This window comes from Pelobates fuscus, chromosome 12 (genome assembly GCF_036172605.1).
Source record: "Pelobates fuscus isolate aPelFus1 chromosome 12, aPelFus1.pri, whole genome shotgun sequence".
NCBI lineage: Eukaryota > Metazoa > Chordata > Amphibia > Anura > Pelobatidae > Pelobates > Pelobates fuscus.
In genome coordinates this window covers 139,126,495-139,148,536 of record NC_086328.1, presented here as the reverse complement: position 1 = coordinate 139,148,536, position 22,042 = coordinate 139,126,495, and the positions used below count along the sequence as shown (strand labels likewise).

The 22,042-nt window shown below is 41.5% G+C and overlaps 1 protein-coding gene across 2 annotated transcripts in view; it reads left to right on the top strand.

The window, feature by feature from the left end:
* Positions 1-22,042, top strand: part of ANO9 (anoctamin 9) — a 48,366-nt gene that overhangs the window by 10,411 nt on the left and 15,913 nt on the right. For both annotated transcript variants that reach the window (XM_063438347.1, XM_063438346.1), the window contains exons 3-17: positions 3,725-3,838; positions 3,962-4,104; positions 5,037-5,095; positions 5,345-5,403; positions 5,723-5,808; positions 6,130-6,264; positions 8,032-8,128; positions 9,423-9,483; positions 12,783-12,865; positions 15,702-15,806; positions 16,202-16,366; positions 16,579-16,615; positions 19,272-19,383; positions 20,560-20,617; positions 21,535-21,632. In XM_063438347.1, the coding sequence (XP_063294417.1) occupies positions 3,725-3,838; positions 3,962-4,104; positions 5,037-5,095; positions 5,345-5,403; positions 5,723-5,808; positions 6,130-6,264; positions 8,032-8,128; positions 9,423-9,483; positions 12,783-12,865; positions 15,702-15,806; positions 16,202-16,366; positions 16,579-16,615; positions 19,272-19,383; positions 20,560-20,617; positions 21,535-21,632 (1,412 nt within the window). The remainder of the gene's footprint in view (positions 1-3,724; positions 3,839-3,961; positions 4,105-5,036; positions 5,096-5,344; positions 5,404-5,722; positions 5,809-6,129; positions 6,265-8,031; positions 8,129-9,422; positions 9,484-12,782; positions 12,866-15,701; positions 15,807-16,201; positions 16,367-16,578; positions 16,616-19,271; positions 19,384-20,559; positions 20,618-21,534; positions 21,633-22,042) is intronic.

The window sequence follows — 22,042 nt, the reverse complement described above, 5'->3', positions numbered from 1 at the left end:
GGCAATGAGGCGATGCCCCAAAACAGTTCCAGAGAAAACAAGTCAATGACCGGTCATTCCGACACAAAATATAGCTGTAAAAGAAGCCCACTTACCTAAATATATATATTTCACATGTTCCTCTCCCCCCCCCCCCCACCCCGTGTCGTTACAGGAGCATTGCGAAAGGGCCTATTGAAAGCCCTCTGATAGAGAGCATGTACACTCTCACTCATGTGGATGTTCAAACTCAATTTAAATTCTATTTAAACTACTTGGAACACTTAAATCAACCTACTTGTTAATAAAGAGCATATCCTGCATCACTAGAGCTCAGTGTGGTTGTTATGGTGCTATGAGTCTAGCCTGCCCCTACCGTAGCTGCAATAAAAATGGAGAAGTTTCACCTAAGCAATATAAAAAGGATCTGGTAGTGATTGTGCCTTTAAATACAAATTGGATATTATTTAAATTCCAGGAACTGTTTGTGATTAGGAGCAATGCATTCACTCTAGTGGGAATATAAAATAACTACAATTAGTTGCAGTTATTACTACAGAATCTCTAGGATCCATCAAAGTAAAGAGAACGCTTGTAGATCTATTATTTTCTTACAGTGAAATACTTGACGTAAACACACGCGATGGTAAAAGAGGAAGAGCCTCAAATAGTGCGATATGTTATCACTTGGTCTCTCGCACGCCATCTGGATTATACTCTCTAGGTCAATGTTGTTCTCCAAGTTAATCACTGTTACGGAGCTCCCTGTACCCCGGCTGGGTACCTCCGCCAAGGACCGCTTCCTAGCTGGAACAGGGGACAAACCGCAGCACTTCTGCCCAGTCGCCATGACTTGACTGGGCTCTTGGAACCGCTCCCTCCTGGAGCCAAATGGGAAATTCACTCTAGACACCCCCAGGCACCGGACGACACTCAGTCCGGGGAGCTCTAGTCCTTACAAGGACTTTCCCCGCTGAATCCTCCATGCTGGAACAAGCTGGATCAGTGATTAGCCCTTTCCCCTCCCAGTAACCAGACGACACATAGTTCTGGGAGTACAAACTGGAATATGTTTATTGGCAGCCACCACTGGCCTTATATGCAGGTCCCCATGCAAGGGGCACTCCCCCCCCCTGAACCTGAGCGTAGACTACAGTAAAAACATACACACAATTACATTGGCTCTCCGATCCAGGACACTCCCATACAAAACAAGATAATCTCTCCCCTGTGCATGGGAGATAACCAAGTCAGTACTATATTAAACTCCATTATCTCTAGGCGCAAAAAGGACACATTTCCCAAACACCCCAAAAGTGTCTTAACCCAAGGACCAAACTTCTGGAATAAAAGGGAATCATGAGCTGTCACACATGTCATGTGTCCTTAAGGGGTTAAAAATACATAAAACCCCACAAAAGTTATAGCCCTGATCTGGCTGACCAACATATCCAAAAATCACCCAGATTGGTTCAGGAATTTCTTTGAAGTCATATTTTGACCAACTGTACACATGGTCCCATGCCCAAAACAGTTGCAGAGAATCAGGGCTTGTGGTCGGTTTAGTTCGGTAGTTTAAAAATCGAACAAACTACCGAGTCATTGTTCTTACCCTGGAGCTTGTTTCCCTTGTTCATGGGAACCTTTCCACTGAACAGTCTCTGAACCCCTGAACCGATCTAGTTTTGTAGAACCGAACACAGGCAATCAAGTCCAGCGGTGTTCGGGAGTGTGTACCAAAATAGTTCCATGAACTCGACAACCAAACACCGCTGCCTGTGCGAACAAGATAGCCACCACCTCGTGGTCGTCCATAGAAAATGTGGCCACCCAGACGAACACTCAGAACACTGCGGTGGAAATTGGTGCAAAGTATCAGTTTAGGCGTAACAAGCTCCTGGGTGGTCTCCGGGTTCATGCGGCTGTTCGGTTCCCGAACCCCATAGTCCAAATACACGAACTGAGACTTTTTACATTACATGTTACAGGGCCCATAGTCTGTGGGCAGGAGGCTGGCAAGCAGGGGTCTCCAGGAGCTTGTGGCAAACTCACTTGGAGAGGGGAGTTTGTCACAATCACAAACAGTGGAAACCCTTCAAATAGCGTAATCTGTAACATTAATGTTTTAGGAGCACAATACACTGTTTGGTTTTGTCATTCTTTCCTATTTATAGAAACAACAATATTTTCAGCTCCAGACTTGTCTTTGGTTTCTCGGTATATACAGAAGCCGTCATGCAAACTATTTGGTATGTTTGTAGGGGGACTGTGTAGGCACAACTCGTCATGTCAGATAGTTTTGTATTCTGCGCTAGACGTCCTGTCACAGATGTTGCTGCGTTTACTGATTGCATCCGTTTCTCTGCTGTGAGCAGTTCAATAAATAAATACTTTTTTATAAGAAGGAGAGCCAGGACCAGCGGGAGTACGCATAAACACACCCCCTGATTCATTCCATAATTAGTTCAGCCCTGGAGGGCCGGGGGGCAGTTTTATCCAATATCCGATTTCCCCCTAATCTCAGAAGACACAATTGTCCAACCATTGTGTTCTGCATGGATTCAAAGCTAAACTCGGGGGTAATAGGGTGATCCGTCATAAAAATCATGCGCATGGATCAAGTTAATATTCTAGCGCATCCATCTTATTTATTCTTCTAAATGCGCAAAGAACGTAGGTGGTTATGGTACACGGGGAGTTATTTTTAAAGGCAGACTTTATATTTTGTTGTGACCTGATGACACCTGCATGAGCCTTTGCTAAATGCTGACAGTGCTGGGTGTGGTGTATGAACATGGATGTGTATGTATAAACTCGACGTAATAATTCCTGACATTTCAAATCGCACAACACAATGCTTTGGGGGCGTGACTGAGGAGTGCGACGGTCGGGAGTTTCTGGTTACTTTGTATCATGTAGCAACAAGGACAAATGATTCTAGTTCACGAAAGTGCAAATTGTCACGCATTTAAAATGTCATTTAACCCATTAATGACCACTGATATGATTATTATTATTTATTCTGTGTCTGTAATGGTATGAAGGGCCTTACAGATTGGCTTAAGCAGTTAAAGTAAAATTTCTAATTTTAAAAAAACAGGGGGGGAAATTCTACCTACTCTGCTCTAGTGAATACCCACTGCTGTAGTTTAACTCCTTAAAGACCAAAGCAAAACCTGGGATTAGTGCTATGTGTGTGTTTCTTTAAGTGCTCTCATACATATTGTGTTTTTTAATTTTATTTTAAAAACAAAAGGCTTTCTTTTATTATGCTATAAGTATACCTAATACAAAATGAAAGGAATTAAAGTGGTTCTGGTATCTATATCATGTACCTGGAGGCTGAGCAATGCAAACACTGCCTTTTTAGGGAAAAAGCAGTGTTTACATTGTTACCTAGTAACACCTCTAGCGGCAGTCATTCAGACGTGCTTCCTATCTCAGTGCTGCATGATGTGCAGCACCTACGTTCAGCGTTTCCACACTCTCTGCATGGAGACGCTGAATGCTCCCCATTGAGATGCATTGATTCAATGATTGGTGTGTGGTGGTGTTTTGCTGAGCATGTGCTATAACCCCCCCCCCCATGCTTTCATATGGGAAAGATTGTCCAGATTGGTAACCTCTGCCATGTAGGTGGGACTAGCTGCTGTAAGACCTTATTTCTCCACTCTGAAGGGGGCTAGGGACCCTAATCGACAAGTCAGGTCAATGCCCATTTGTAACAAATCTTTATTCCAATCAGGAAGTTAAATGGGACTTTGTGCTGGTGTGCAACAGCAGCTCATTGGATAGCACTGAGGAAGAGAAGAGGCGCAAGTACATGTCTGAGTTGGAGAAGAAATGCTTCAAGATAAAGGTGAGGGTTCTGGGTTCACTCAATAAAATCTTTGAAACAGAAAGTTGATTATTGATTTCTTCAAATCGCCAAGATCAGCTGGAGGAAAAGTTATTAACATTCCTATTTCTCGTATTCTCACAGAAAGTTCGGGATGGGGAGAAGATATTTTATGGAGTTCTGGCACCCAAGGATATCTTTAGGAAATATATCAGACTTCTGAAGAACCCAGACGAAAACAGCGGTCTTAATCACACCAATACGGACCATGTGTTTCACACAACAAGGTGATCGATTATTCAAACTGCCCTGACCCACCCTCTGTGTCCACATTGTCTGACATAAATACAACAAACACATTGTCTGAAATAAATACAACAAACACATTGTCTCTCTAACGAAATATTACTGTACACAATGAATTTTATTAAACTGGGGATTATTCACTAACCTCCAAATTCTAACGTGTTGAAAAATAAATACATAAGAACAAATAACTTTGCTGTAACCGGAGGCATATTTGGGAGCTGGATAGATTGGTAGTGACGGTTTTTGGGAAAGTTTACAAGCTTGTATCTTCCCTGCCTTGAATTGGAATCTTTAAAGGGACACTCCAAGTACTTGGCCGTTGCCGTTTATTGCAGTGGTTGGTGGAGCTGGGCGGTACATTACCTCCCTTTGTTTTGTTTTTTTCCCAAACTAATTTAGAGCATTTCTTAGAACATAATAAAAGTTCCACGTGGAAAATCGATCTTAGGATTCTTAATATATCCACCTATCAATACATTTAAAGAGCATTAGAAAATATAAACATTCTGCACTGCATTCTTATTTTTGATAACATTTCTAAACATAGTGCACTATAGTCCCTATCTGAGGTTACTGTATAGAATAATGTGTTTAATAACTTGATATATTCAACTGGTTTTGTTTAACCATATAGATGCCTAATAACTCCGAGATATGTTAACGCCAAAGCGCTTTAACCCCTTAAGGACACATGACATGTGTGACATGTCATGATTCCCTTTTATTCCAGAAGTTTGGTCCTTAAGGGGTTCCTTCCCTTTTTTGTTTATTTTTGTAAGAATAGTTGAGAGGCTCCAGAGAATATTTCACTTTCTAGAACATGTGATGCACATCTGGCAGTGGTGGTCTATATGTACAGTGTACATTATTATATACCGGTGTATATATCTTTTTGTTTTGTCCTACACAGGATTCGAATAGTTCATTTTATTTTACAAAAGACTTCCATCCAATCAGATGGTATAAAAGGTATATTGCTCACCGTTGGCACACTGTCATTTGTAACTTTATCATTTATTTTCTGCCTATCTGCATGTCTCTATCTGGCCAGCTCCACATTTCATTTTTTTCTTTGCCATCTTTTGATCCATTTCGGATGCTATGGTATGCACCTTACTTTGTATCCATATCTTATCTCTTTCCTCATGTTTCTTGCTTTATTTATTTATTTATATTATTCCCTTCCAAAGTCATTGTTATTGATCTCTTTTCCTTTAGAGAATTTAGAGGATCTCATAAAACATGGTGTTTTTGAGACCGTTTTCCCTTTGCATGCCGTAAGTACAAAATTCAGTTTCCTTATCAGTTTGTAGAATTACCTAGTCTGACTTTAAAGATAAAGTTTATCCTGTTTGTGTGATATATATATTTTAAAACCTAATACAAAGTTTCTAAATATTACACATTGTAGGTATCTTCCTAAAGTCTCCTATTCTATAGAAAGGGAATTCACAGTGGTTTTCCCATAGCTGATAAACACTCTAAACATACTGCATTATTATTATTATTATTATTATTATTATTATTATAGTCCCGCTGTTGTATGATATTGTGGTGGTGGTAGTGCAACATCAAAGTTTCCTTCCTCTTGCTCAGCTTGAAGACCAGTGTGGTAAAGAGCTTAAGAAGAAATGGGCTCGATGGAGGGACGTCATATACACCCAACCCGTGGCAGAGATCAGGTGACGTATGAGATATGAGGATCAGTCTACCTGGTCCATTTGTATACATAATATTTACGTTTTATCTATATTGCTGGCTCTTTACAATATTTGCGCTGGCTTTGCCTTGAACTTGTTAATCATGTCGATTGCTAAATCTTTAATATAAGTTTATAAGAAAAATAAGCGTCGCGTATAAAACCTGAACACACGTTTTATTCCATGGTGCAAATTGTAGAGAAAGGCTAATTCTATTTAGAATGTTTGTATACTATGTAACGCATGATGCTACATGGCACACATGGGGTGAGCGCTTTATTTACGCTGTAATCTCTGTTACAGGGAATATTTTGGGGAGAAGGTGGCTCTGTATTTTGCATGGCTTGGCTGGTACACCATCATGCTTTTTCCAGCAGCTGTAATTGGTCTCGTGGTCTTCTTGTATGGATTTGTACACTTCAACTCCAGCCTGATAAGGTATCATGTTCTTAATGAAGGGCAGTAAATTGGGGGCCAAAAGAAAGCTCAACCTCTTAGACCTACAACTCCCGTGAGCTGGAGTCTGATCGTTGGACATTTTTTCCATTCCTATATATATCTTTTGGAGTGGATGGGGTGGGGGGTGGGCTTGCATATCACAATTACAAATCCAAAATCCTGATTGCTGAACATTAGATCCAGATACATATCTGTTGCTACCTGCCAAAATGTTAATGCCAGTAACAACACATACACTTCTTTTACACAGAATCGTAAATATGTGCAGTGAAATACAGACAGGCAATATATGATATATCCCCCCGCTCCTGTTAGAAGACTGTGACAGATTCCCAACCTGTAAAGCAATTGTAAATCCAAACTTGCAAACTCCCCAATCGGGCAAAATGCTGGACATATTCCAAAAACCTTTTTATTTGCAAAATGAATGCACCTTCTGTATGGAATTGTACCTCTCCACTTTGTATTTGAAACTTTAAAAAATAAATAAAAAATAAAACGTTTTCCATTGATCCTTGTCCTATTGGGGAGTTGGCAGATTTGGATTTCGTATTACAATGCTGTTTTCTGGTTGAGCATTATTGATATAGTACAGTATATTTTAATGTGGGACATTTCTATAAAATACAGAATTTAAACTTTTAGTTCTCAACCAAACCAAATTGTCCTTTTCTGCAGGTAAATTAATTTAGAGATTTGTAAAGTTTCCAGAAGGGCTTGAGAGTCTCTGCTGTGCCTAGGTTTGTCCTTTGGTGGTAGAGAATGAAAGTACAGGGTGAGCCAAAATTCAGAGTAGGAATTGAGGAGTCAATAAATATTTTATGAACGCACCAATTTCGATGATCTCACATACAATGAATGCTTAACGTATTAAGATTTGTTTGTCTACATACGGACGATGACCTCTTTTAAAAGAGTTCCATTTACCACCTCGCAAAGTCAGGCTCTTTCGTTTGCATTGTTCATAGCATCAGTTGATGTTTTAGGCTCCAGTGCTCAAATTTCTACACTTACTTGCTCAAGTGTACGAGAATTGTTCACGTACACCGCTGCCTCAGATCTCCCCACAGGAAGTAATCGGGAGCTGAAAGGTCGAGTGAACGTGGTTGCCAATTAATCTGTGAATTCATTAGCTTCTCACCGAACTAGTCTCAGGAGGTCCATTGTGGCCCTGGCTGTATGGGCAGTAGCCCCATCCTGTAGAAACCACATTTCAGGATCATTTTCCACTATAGGAAGTGAAGAATTTTCAATCTTATCCCAATATCTCACATTAATAAAATCCTACTATTTTTACTCGATTCAGTTCAAAATTGTACCTTCAGCAACAAAAAAAAGATTAAACTTCCAACAAATACTTTATTTACCTGTTAAATCCTACTCTGAATTTTGGCCCACGCTGTATATATACCCACCCAATTTCTATCTTGTTTTTCTGATTATTTAGTCAAACTTTGATCATTGTTTCAATCCTTATAGTTGTCACACATCTATCACTCCTTCCTTTTAGGTTAAATATCTGTCTAATGATAATGTGTATCCAGATCATTTAATGGCACACTGCATCTTTTAATACCTTCACTAGCACAGCAACATGCACAACTCGACTGTATCTCAAGCAGTCACCTCTAGTTCTTAATAACGGGTGTGTCCTGTCTCTCACCCTCACACATACATGTGAGTTCTATTTGGTGCAGTTTTTCGTTCTATCTCTCCTTCTTTTAAATCTATTCTCTCTGTCCTCAGCCAGGAGATATGCGCAGCCAACACCACACTTATGTGTCCCCTCTGTGACCAAAACTGTCCATATTGGCCACTGTCTGACACCTGCACATATGCCAAGGTAAGATAACAAAGACTGCTCCTTCTATCTTAACCAGACAACCTGACAGCCTCCAGTAACCGAGTAATGTCCAGTGTCCATCACCTACAAGTCGTCATTTCACTAAGTTTGTTTTAGTTTAACATTTATCCAGACCATTGCATTAGTAAGATGGACTGCAGCTTCCACACCATTCTCCATAACAGACATCCTTCTAGTACAATGACTGGTATTAGCCATGTGCCTTTACACATTCTCATACCTCCCAAAATATCAGATGGACAAAGAGAGCTCCAAATGGTCTTTATTTAAATTATAGGGGTTCGAGTGGGGGTGTTGCCAGGGCCGGGGCTATTCTGAGAAATTTTGGGTAACTTACTAATAACAATGTATCCAACTAAAATGTAATTTAGAAGAAGGACAATGTATCTATTTACACAGACTGATTTCTAAACACATTTACTGTAGTTTAAAGACACATTACTGGTAGTATTATTACTGTGGAGCTCTGTTATACACTCAGACACATTACTGGAAGTATTATTACTGTGGGGCTCTGTTATACACTCAGACACATTACTGGGAGTATTATTGCTGTGGAGCTTTGTTAAACACTCAGACACATTACTGGGAGTATTATTACTGTGGAGCTCTGTTATACACTCAGACACATTACTGGGAGTATTATTACTGTGGAGCTCTGTTATACACTCAGACACATTACTGGAAGTATTATTGCTGTGGAGCTCTGTTATACACTCAGACACATTACTGGGAGTATTATTACTGTGGAGCTCTGTTATACACTCAGACACATTACTGGGAGTATTATTACTGTGGAGCTCTGTTATACACTCAGTCACATTACTGGGAGTATTATTACTGTGGAGCTTTGTTAAACACTCAGACACATTACTGGGAGTATTATTGCTGTGGGGCTTTGTTATACACTCAGACACATTACTGGGAGTATTATTGCTGTGGAGCTCTGTTATACACTCACACATTACTGAGAGTATTATTACAGTGGAGCTCTGTTATACACTCAGACACATTACTAGGAGTATTATTGCTGTGGAGCTCTGTTATACACTCAGACACATTACTAGGAGTATTATTGCTGTGGAGCTCTGTTATACACTCAGACACATTACTGGGAGTATTATTACTGTGGAGCTCTGTGGAGCTCTGTTATACACATTACTGGGAGTATTATTACTGTGGAGCTCTGTTATAGACCATGTAGATTTCAGTATACCGAGCATTAATACTCTTCCATCTTGCTAATCTCTATCCGTTACTTTGTTTTGTATAGGTGACACATTTATTTGACAATGAGGGCACAGTATTCTTTGCGATGTTCATGGCTCTCTGGGGTAAGTTAATAGACATGGTTTGTTCTACCTACCTTGCGTTTTCATGGTATCAAATATTAATAGTAATTGGAGATTACATTGCCTTGGGTACTGACCTGTATTAAATTTACAGAATTACAATCCTACAATTCCATAAATGGATACAATATACACTGTCTTTATTAAACGTGGATTTACATATTGTCCTAGGTCGGGCCATTAAACTGCTAGCTTGCTTCCTAAAAACATGAATCTTTATTCTAGATTAGGACCAGCAGCGATCCTCCAGCTGCTTCTCTAATATTTGTATATTGCAAATTACAATCCTGGGTAACTCTAGCAAGATTTTTATTTTGTTTATTTTTTAAACAAGTTTTTTGTTTTAGTAAAGGGACACTATAGGCACCCAGACAATTTCAGCTCATTGAAGTGGTCTGGGTGCTGTGCAGCTCTAGAGAAACTGCAGTGTTTTCTACCAGACAGCCACTGGGGGCGCTTCCGGAATCGAAACAGACCTTTGTTCCATTATCTGACGCTGCTCTGCATGAGGACCTCCAGCGTCAGATTTTCCCCAAAGGAAAGCATTGAAGAATGCTTTCCTATGGGGAGGTCTAATGTGCACGCGGCCATTGCTGCGCATGCCCGTTAGGTCTCCTCTGCTGGCTGATGTCGATGGTGGAGGAGCGTGGGCGGAGCCACTATGCAAACTCTCACTACACTACAGCCACTATGCAAATTCTTACTACATGCCCTTACACTACAGCCACTATGCAAACTCTCACTACATCCCCTTACACTACAGCCACTATGCAAACTCTCACTACTTCCCCTTACACTACAGCCACTATGCAAATTCTTACTACATGCCCTTACACTACAGCCACTATGCAAACTCTCACTACATCCCCCTACACTACAGCCACTATGCAAACTCTCACTACATCCCCTTACACTACAGCCACTATGCAAACTCTCACTACACCCCCTTACACTACAGCCACTATGCAAACTCTCACTACATCCCCTTACACTACAGCCACTATGCAAACACTCACTGCATCCCCTTACACTACAGCCACTATGCAAACTCTCACTACTTCCCCTTACACTACAGCCACTATGCAAACTCTCACTACATCCCCTTACACTGCAGCCACTATGCAAACTCTCACTGCATCCCCTTACACTACAGCCACTATGCAAACTCTCACTACTTCCCCTTACACTACAGCCACTATGCAAACTCTTACTACATCCCCTTACACTATAGCCACTATGCAAACACTCACTACATCCCTTTACACTACAGCCACTATGCAAACACTCACTACATCCCCTTACACTACAGCCACTATGCAAACACTCGCTACATCCCCTTACACTACAGCCACTATGCAAACTCTTACTACATCCCCTTACACTATAGCCACTATGCAAACACTCACTACATCCCTTTACACTACAGCCACTATGCAAACACTCACTACATCCCCTTACACTACAGCCACTATGCAAACACTCGCTACATCCCCTTACACTACAGCCACTATGCAAACTCTTACTACATCCCCTTACACTATAGCCACTATGCAAACACTCACTACATCCCTTTACACTACAGCCACTATGCAAACACTCACTACATCCCCTTACACTACAGCCACTATGCAAACACTCGCTACATCCCCTTACACTACAGCCACTATGCAAACTCTTACTACATCCCCTTACACTACAGCCACTATGCAAACACTCACTACATCCCCTTACACTACAGCCACTATGCAAACTCTCACTACTTCCCCTTACACTACAGCCACTATGCAAACACTCACTACATCCCCTTACACTACAGCCACTATGCAAACACTCACTACATCCCCTTACACTACAGCCACTATGCAAACACTCACTGCATCCCCTTACACTACAGCCACTATGCAAACTCTCACTACTTCCCCTTACACTACAGCCACTATGCAAACACTCACTACATCCCCTTACACTACAGCCACTATGCAAACTCTCACTACTTCCCCTTACACTACAGCCACTATGCAAACACTCACTACATCCCCTTACACTACAGCCACTATGCAAACACTCGCTACATCCCCTTACACTACAGCCACTATGCAAACTCTTACTACATCCCCTTACACTACAGCCACTATGCAAACACTCACTACATCCCCTTACACTACAGCCACTATGCAAACTCTCACTACTTCCCCTTACACTACAGCCACTATGCAAACACTCACTACATCCCCTTACACTACAGCCACTATGCAAACACTCACTGCATCCCCTTACACTACAGCCACTATGCAAACTCTCACTACTTCCCCTTACACTACAGCCACTATGCAAACACTCACTACATCCCCTTACACTACAGCCACTATGCAAACTCTCACTACTTCCCCTTACACTACAGCCACTATGCAAACACTCACTACATCCCCTTACACTACAGCCACTATGCAAACACTCGCTACATCCCCTTACACTACAGCCACTATGCAAACTCTTACTACATCCCCTTACACTACAGCCACTATGCAAACACTCACTACATCCCCTTACACTACAGCCACTATGCAAACTCTCACTACTTCCCCTTACACTACAGCCACTATGCAAACACTCACTACATCCCCTTACACTACAGCCACTATGCAAACACTCACTGCATCCCCTTACACTACAGCCACTATGCAAACTCTCACTACTTCCCCTTACACTACAGCCACTATGCAAACACTCACTACATCCCCTTACACTACAGCCACTATGCAAACTCTCACTACTTCCCCTTACACTACAGCTCTCTCACTGTCTGACTGCAGCCAATTGACACGCACACTACCGCCCCTAGCCACACAACTGAAGTAACCTGCTTACAAAAAAACCCATAAACAGCCACTAAATGCACGCACGCACAATACTCTCTTCTGGCCTTTTTGCCCTCTGTTATCCCACTTATAGAGACACCAGAGAAACTCACATGCCAATCAAGCACTGCATATTACACGGGGCCTGTTTTCCATGTAAGAGCTCTGTGCATTGGCTGCCCTGGAAGAGCATTGTACAAACACGCTGGGGGAGGTGCTTGTCATTGGTGATGTCACAACTCGCCCCCTCTCTTGCTTAGTTTCAATGTGACGATTGCTGATTCGAGATAGTGGCTCCCCTTTGTTAATGCATTAAAGTATATTCGGTATTCCGTTATCTCTCATTTTGTAAGTACAACGGCGCGTACCATGGTGTGGCATTCCTACTAATGTAAATAATTCTCTCACTTCCTGTTTATGCAGCCACAGTATTCTTGGAGCTGTGGAAGAGACAGCGGGCAAGTGATGTCTCAGGATGGAATCTGTACAGCTGGGATGAAGATGAGGTAACCGAGAATTTCATCTACAGACTGACACTGTTAGTTCAATGTAGTGGGCTAAGCAGGTAGCGCAGACTGACACTGTTAGTTCAATGTAGTGGGCTAAGCAGGTAGCAGACTGACACTGTTAGTTCAATGTAGTGAGCTTAGCAGGTAGCGCAGACTGACACTGTTAGTTCAATGTAGTGGGCTAAGCAGGTAGCGCAGACTGACACTGTTAGTTCAATGTAGTGGGCTAAGCAGGTAGCGCAGACTGACACTGTTAGTTCAATGTAGTGAGCTAAGCAGGTAGCGCAGACTGACACTGTTAGTTCAATGTAGTGAGCTTAGCAGGTAGCGCAGACTGACACTGTTAGTTCAATGTAGTGGGCTAAGCAGGTAGCGCAGACTGACACTGTTAGTTCAATGTAGTGGGCTAAGCAGGTAGCGCAGACTGACACTGTTACTTCAATGTAGTGGGCTAAGCAGGTAGCGCAGACTGACACTGTTAGTTCAATGTAGTGGGCTAAGCAGGTAGCGCAGACTGACACTGTTAGTTCAATGTAGTGGGCTAAGCAGGTAGCGCAGACTGACACTGTTAGTTCAATGTAGTGAGCTTAGCAGGTAGCGCAGACTGACACTGTTAGTTCAATGTAGTGGGCTAAGCACGTAGCGCAGACTGACACTGTTAGTTCAATGTAGTGGGCTAAGCAGGTAGCGCAGACTGACACTGTTAGTTCAATGTAGTGGGCTAAGCAGGTAGCGCAGACTGACACTGTTAGTTCAATGTAGTGAGCTTAGCAGGTAGCGCAGACTGACACTGTTAGTTCAATGTAGTGGGCTAAGCAGGTAGCGCAGACTGACACTGTTAGTTCAATGTAGTGGGCTAAGCAGGTAGCGCAGACTGACACTGTTAGTTCAATGTAGTGAGCTTAGCAGGTAGCGCAGACTGACACTGTTAGTTCAATGCAGTGGGCTAAGCAGGTAGCGCAGACTGACACTGTTAGTTCAATGTAGTGCGCTAAGCAGGTAGTAGACTGACACTGTTAGTTCAATGTAGTGAGCTTAGCAGGTAGCGCAGACTGACACTGTTAGTTCAATGTAGTGGGCTAAGCCAGGAGCAGACTGACACTGTTAGTTCAATGTAGTGGGCTAAGCAGGTAGCGCAGACTGACACTGTTAGTTCAATGTAGTGAGCTTAGCAGGTAGCGCAGACTGACACTGTTAGTTCAATGTAGTGGGCTAAGCAGGTAGCGCAGACTGACACTGTTAGTTCAATGTAGTGGGCTAAGCCGGGAGCAGACTGACACTGTTAGTTCAATGTAGTGGGCTAAGCAGGTAGCGCAGACTGACACTGTTAGTTCAATGTAGTGAGCTTAGCAGGTAGCGCAGACTGACACTGTTAGTTCAATGTAGTGGGCTAAGCAGGTAGCGCAGACTGACACTGTTAGTTCAATGTAGTGGGCTAAGCAGGTAGCGCAGACTGACACTGTTACTTCAATGTAGTGGGCTAAGCAGGTAGCGCAGACTGACACTGTTAGTTCAATGTAGTGAGCTTAGCAGGTAGCGCAGACTGACACTGTTAGTTCAATGTAGTGGGCTAAGCAGGTAGCGCAGACTGACACTGTTAGTTCAATGTAGTGCGCTAAGCAGGTAGCAGACTGACACTGTTAGTTCAATGTAGTGAGCTTAGCAGGTAGCGCAGACTGACACTGTTAGTTCAATGTAGTGGGCTAAGCAGGTAGCGCAGACTGACACTGTTAGTTCAATGTAGTGCGCTAAGCAGGTAGCAGACTGACACTGTTAGTTCAATGTAGTGGGCTAAGCAGGTAGCAGACTGACACTGTTAGTTCAATGTAGTGAGCTAAGCAGGTAGCGCAGACTGATACGGTTACTTCAATGTAGTGAGCTTAGCAGGTAGCGCAGACTGACACTGTTAGTTCAATGTTGTGAGCTAAGCCGGGAGCAGACTGACACTGTTAGTTTAATGTAGTGGGCTAAGCAGGTAGCAGACTGACACTGTTAGTTCAATGTAGTGGGCTAAGCAGGTAGCGCAGACTGACACTGTTAGTTCAATGTAGTGGGCTAAACAGGTAGCGCAGACTGACACTGTTAGTTCAATGTAGGGAGCTAAGCCGGGAGCAGACTGACACTGTTAGTTCAATGTAGTGGGCTAAGCAGGTAGCGCAGACTGACACTGTTAGTTCAATGTAGTGAGCTAAGCAGTTAGTGCAGACTGACACTGTTAGTTCAATGTAGTGGGCTAAGCAGGTAGCGCAGACCCCACTGTTAGTTCAATGTAGTGAGCTAAGCCGGGAGCAGACTGACATTGTTAGTTCAATGCAGTAGGCTAAGCAGGTAGCGCAGACTGACACTGTTAGTTCAATGTAGTGTGCTAAGCAGGTAGCGCAGACTGACACTGTTAGTTCAATGTAGTGTGCTAAGCAGGTAGCGCAGACTGACACTGTTAGTTCAATGTGGTGAGCTGGACAGTTCTCCTAATCTCGGATCGTTACCTGTATAAAAGACACCTAGGAGTCATACATTTTGCTGATTGATAGAGGATCAAATACCTATTTCACTCATTGACATGCAAATCAATGTATTCCTTTTTGACATGCGTTTTTCTGGATTTATTTTTGTTATTCTGTCTCTCGCTGTTAAAATACACCTACCATTAAAATTATAGACTGATCATTTCTTTGTCAGTGGCCAAACGTTCAAAATCAGCAGGGGATCAAATACCTTTTTTCCCTTACTGTATATACTGTATATTATGCAGCGGGCGGCTGTGTCCTGTGTAATGTATAAGCTGTATGTACTGTATATTATGACGGAGAATTTGTGAATGTGTCCTTTTCAGGAGGAGCTGGCTCTAGAACTCATCAACGACCCAGATTGTGCCATCCAGAAACACCAGCATTCGTATCTGCGATCCACTCTCGTTCTGCTAGGAGTCGTAGCTGTGGTACTGTAACATCTCAATGACTTTCCAATGTGTCCTATCAGGATAATATACATACACGGCTGGGCTGGAAACAAAGACGTTAATATAGGACATGCGTAATTATGTAACTTTCTGTTAAAATCAGAAACCCAGAATTACACGACATCGTTTTCATGAAAAACACACCAACATAACTACCAGCATTATATAATCAATATGTACTTAATAATGTGCTATCACAGCATAAAACCTATTTTATTACTGAATATCTATCATATTTTCCTATATGTCTAACACTGGTGGGGTAACGGGGCGACACCAGAATGTCCATGGTTCATTGGGTTTTGAGTCATCGTTCATTATATTAAATTCACTCGGATTGTCTAAAGCCTTCCTTCTTTGTCTCTTCACGACAGATCGCTGTACTGATCGGTATAGCACAAGCTCTAGTTATCTATCGAGTGGTAGCCACTGTATCCTTTATGCGCTCGGAGTGGGAGTTGCTCAAAGAACATGCCAACACGGCCGCTGTCATGTCAGGAGCTGTGCTTCATTACTTGACTATTGTCATCATGACCAAGGTAGGGAATGTGTGTTCGCTGTGTAACCGTGATACGTGTTCTATGGCGTGACTCCTGTCAGAGGGTTACCTGTTATTAGAATCTTTGTTATAACTCTCCTAATTTAGTGAAATAAAAATCTCTGACAGTGTCTTTTATACATCGCCTCTCCTATGATAACAGCTGACAGACTAGCAATTTCTGTCATTTTAAAATCTCATTCTTATTTTCAGGTTAACCGCATGGTCTCCACATATCTATGTAATCTTGGTAAGTCTACACCACTGAGAACCACATTTTATTTTACATGTGGTGCTCCATTTTCCTGTAAATGTTCATTAAATATCCTGCTTCAATCCAGGCACAGTCAGGGCACAGATTGTATAAGATGAGGAGAAACACACATGGCTACCATTTCTCCTCCTCTCTCTGTACGCTCTCCATACGCTGGCTGACCGCTACAAAGGGCGGAGCTTACATGTAAGTGAGCCAAGATAGATGCACTGTGTAACGGATCGCCTGGCACCTCGACTGGGTACCTCCGTTGAAGGATGCTCCTAGCGCTTCCTGAGGGCTCCAAGCACTGCAGCAGACACCACAACCACCGTAGACTCCTTCAGAGAGCAAGACAGGAACAAGCTCTTACAGAAGCTTAGTAGTGATATAGCAAGAGAGTATGCAGAGCATAGCAATCCCTTGTAGCAGATTCCCCCAATAAGAGACGGCACTCCAAATTGAGGGTGAAGTAGAACTGAAGTTTTAATGAAAACACTCTGCTTTTATGCACATTTTACACACATAGTACTGCCCACAGGGTTTTAAAGAACAACCAATCCAACACGTACAATATAGTAAAACACTCCCATTCATTCTCACAAAATCCTCCCCTCTGCCTGTGATATAATTACTGAACACAATGGGCTAACGTAATTATCACAGGCAGGAAAATACAGTTTTACACAATATTCATAACTTTAAAAGTATACATCACATTCACATAAACATTTTCATAATCCACATACTCCAAATACAAACATATGTCAAAATCATGCAAATTGGTCCAGTGGTTCAAAAGTTAGATGGAAGTCCTATTTGACCGACTGCAAGCATGGCTTGGGTGTGGTAAGCCAATTATCTCCAGCATACAGAAAATATCTCTATTCACAACAACAGCAAAAATACACAAAAATACATAATTTCTATCATACTGAACAGAACCCCCACAATCAACCTATCCCCAGATAGCTTAGATCTGAGCGCTCAATATATCCAAACAGCGCTCAAATCCCACGAACACAATCAAATCACCATGGGGTTTAAGTTTAACAAGGGCTGATATAGAGATTGAGGAGGGACAAAGCAGCCAGTTCCAATTAAAGGGCCAGAACAGTCTTTTAAACACCAATACAAGTCCATAAGCCCCAATACTGTTTTTAAAGTGCCCAATCTCCCAGGCGCCATAGTCTCAAGGCATGAGGCTAGCAATCAGTCCCCTCCAAAAAGAGTTAAACACAGCGGGATGGATTTTAGATTTCATTTTCAGACAGTTTTGTTAAAGGAACACTCTGGGCACCGTAATATAAAGCATTTTGAGGCCAGTGATCGGCTTAGAGCATCAATCGATTACCGACACCAAGGTAAAGGCTTCATCATTGGAGCCGAGGAAGAAGCAGGCGGCAGAGAGTCAAGAAAAATGGCACCCAACACCTTCAGACATCATAATCACTTTAGTGAGATGAAGTCATTATGGTGCCCAAAGTGTTTCTTTAATTATTGGAGGAAAATTACCAAACAGGGTTATTCAATAAAGTGAGAAATGAAAATGGATTTTAGCTTTAAGGCCAGAGTTGCTGAACTGACCGCATCGCTGACTGAGAATGTTTTCACTTTGGCTATTTTGAACTTAAATTTGAAATTCACTTTGAATTCTCACTTTAGAAATAACCCTTAAAGGGATTGCAGACCCCTTAAAAACGCTTAAGCTTTATGTGTGAATAGTGTGTCCTATTTTTTCATTTTCAATATTAATTGACACTTTTATAAATTAACCTTGTTACACTCCCCCCCACCCGGTTGTTAATCATACAGCTGGTCCTATTTTACCTGGTTTGTTTAGCTCAGGGGAGATAAACTCAAGAGGCAGCTATTGCCCAGAGCACCTGCCTTGCAAAGACATTGAGCTGCATTAGGAAGTCTGTGATTGGACAGCCACAGAAAGTCTGGGCGGAGTTAGAGGGGGAGGGCTTCCAAAGGATGCAGGCAAGGGAACTGCAAGTTTTGAAATAGGCTTTTAGATATAACTCCAATGAAACCTGCATAATGAAATGCATGCATGTTGTCATTTGGGATATATATACTAAGTAGTAATTTGTACTTATTTTGTTTTTGGACAGTGGGGTGTCCCTTTAACCCCTTAAGGACCAAACTTCTGGAATAAAAGGGAATCATGACATGTCACACATGTCATGTATACTTAAGGGGTTAAAGATTGAATAAAGGTCTTCAGAATCTAAATGCTGCCTCTCTTGTAATGGTGCTGAAACCATTTCTTTTTCATTTATTGCTGCTATTTTATTAATATTTGTTATTAAGTGGGAGCTTCATATATCAAAAAGTGAGAGAGAAGTTTCCCTTAAGGAAATGCTAAACATGTAGACAATGCTGTGACGAATACATTGTATACTGTGCCTTCAGGGTAAATCTGTCCATCTACGTTCCAGTCACTGAGTGCAGCTCCCACCATGGCAAACTCTCTCACTATTCATCCTGAGCTTCATTGTATTCCCTGAGTGATCTCGGAGCATGGAGCGCGTCTCGTTACTTGTTACAGATTATTATGTATTTCTATATCCTCTTGCTCTGACATTAATTGATCAGGTGGTGTTTAAACACATTTACCCAGTGTATTATGTTTATCTTTCCTCAGAGAAACCCCGCACTTTCACAGATCGAGAAAGCAGTTTTACCACAAAAGTATTCACCTTCCAGTTTGTCACTCACTTCTCGTCTCTATTCTACGTGGCATTTTTCCTTGGAAGGTAACCGTTTCTTAATATTATATACCGTAACCGTTAATATTATAAATTCACCTATTCTGACTCTACAAACACGTCCCTTCAGACGAGCTGAATCGCTTCTGACTTTAACCCTTTTTTCATGAGACGCTACTTTTTGCTGCGTAATCCAATTCAGACAAAACACAATAAAGGCAATCATTGCAGGTGATAGGAAGACATCGATACATTGCTTGATTTCTCCGGTGTTTGCATAGGGAAGTGACCGTTCTCCTTTACAGATTATACAATTTGATTTGTACATTGTGATCGCTAAATTGCATGAAATGTGTAGACAAATTGTTTAGCATTTTCTATTACTGTACTTTCTTGTGCTTTACTGCAATGCTGCTGGCTCACCACCTACAGTAACGGTAACGGGTAATGGCAGCGTGAGTGGGTGTTAATCCAGGGGATACCATCCCACAAGTCTTAGCGTGTAACTGGTTTCACTTTCAAACAGATGTAATTTGCCTTAAATAATTGTATCTCAATCTCTAAATCGAACTTTGATCACATACAGGAGGCTCTTGCAGGGTCTAGGAAGCCATTAACATAGCAGGGGATAAGACAATCTTAATTAAACAGAACTTGCAATAAAGAAAGCCTAAATAGGGCTCTCTTTACAGGAAGTGTTTATGGAAGGCTGTGCAAGTCACATGCAGGGAGGTGTGACTAGGGTTCATAAACAAAGGGATTTAACTCCTAAATGGCAGAGGATTGAGCAGTGAGGCTGCAGGGGCATGTTCTATACCCCAAAACTGCTTCATTAAGTTAAAGTTGTTCAGGTGACTATAGTTTCCCTTTAATTGATCATTAAACATCTGGAAGTTGCAATTCTTCCATTCATCTCACTGCCGAATTAATGTGGACTTTCCATCCACACGATTTATAAAACAAATGTGAAATGTAACTACAAATAGGCAAACCCACATTGCAAGGTGTATTGGACTGACTGGGATTTCTTTCCCCCTTAGTTGGGGGAATTCACTCTATAGGGTACGTGATAATTTAGAACTTACCCTTCCACATTACCAGCATTATTCCTCTCCAGTCTGTACGGCAATGAATGGCTGAGAGCACTGGGAGTGGGTCGCCTATCACTGCACAGACCAGAGTGAGTTTAGATCTAAGCTCCACATATTTCTCCTCTTCTTGTAGAATTAACGGGTATCCTGGAAATTATGTGCGGATTGCGGGTCACTGGAGGTTGGAGGAGGTGAGTTTGGGGTGATATTGGATAATTAACATTGTAACCTCTCCCCCTGCCCCCCACAATCCAGTATGAAGGAATATTCCTCCTGCGGAATTCAGATATTACTGTCCCCAAATCTGTCCCTATTTGTACTTAAAATGCAAAATGAAATATCCTGTCTGAGACGAAGATTATCCTTTATCTCTGAAATTTATGTTTCACAGAAGATCAAAATGTATTTAAAGGTTGTATTATTGTTTAATAGAATAATTATATATACATTTACTTGTAAGAGAGCACTCCTGGGACTTTCTTGTTACACATGGTTTTATTTCTTTAAGCAGTGTGTATATATATATATTTAATGGTTGGGTTATTTTTTTCACTAAAAGTTGAATTTTATAATTTTTATAATAATAATAAAAGTATTTCATTCACTAAAGTCAAATTAAACAACTGCAACATGTTGGTGACAATTCTTTGATTCCACAATAGCCACAGCTTGGCAGTAATATCATGTAGACATTTGCTACAAATCATTGTTTTGAGAATAAACGCTGTTGAATAGATGTCTACCCCCCGTGTATGATCATACAATATGCAGCTGTATGAAGGTGCGGTGTGCATCCCATTAATTAAAACATTAGATGTCTACCCCCCGTGTATGATCATACAATATGCAGCTGTATGAATGTGCGGTGTGCATCCCATTAATTAAATCATTAGATGTCTACCCCCCGTGTATGATCATACAATATGCAGCTGTATGAATGTGCGGTGTGCATCCCATTAATTAAAACATTAGATGTCTACCCCCCCGTGTATGATCATACAATATGCAGCTGTGTGAATGTGCGGTGTGCATCCCATTAATTAAAACATTAGAAGCTCCTCTCATTCAGAGGGGTGTGTGACTAATCTTTGTAACCTTCTCCTTTCAGTGCCATCCAAGCGGCTGCATTACTGATCTATTTATACAAATGTGTATAATTATGATTCTCAAGCAGACACTCAGCAACTGTGTGGAGTTTCTCTCCCCGTGAGTATACGTAATGCTGTGCACTTCTCATAATGCAGTTTTATTAACCTTTTTATAGGGTATTCTCCCTCCACATATAAAACAACACTAATTGACTGCAAGCAAACACATGACAAAGCTTCTATATAAAAATAAAATGTATATAAACGTCATTCACTAAATAATAAACAAATAGGATAAGGAGGTATTTATATATCAAATACCATAAACTCCCTACATTACATAGGAACTTGGTGTCTAAAACTGAGAGACCCTCTACACCCCTAAAGCACTTCAGTTTGCTATTCAAATCCTATGCATGGCGAAATAAATAAATGAATAAATTATACGGCACGTTTGAAATCAAGTAATATGTTGTATCTACAGCCCACGAGGGTTTACTTTCTGGTACTTGCAAACACAATATTATC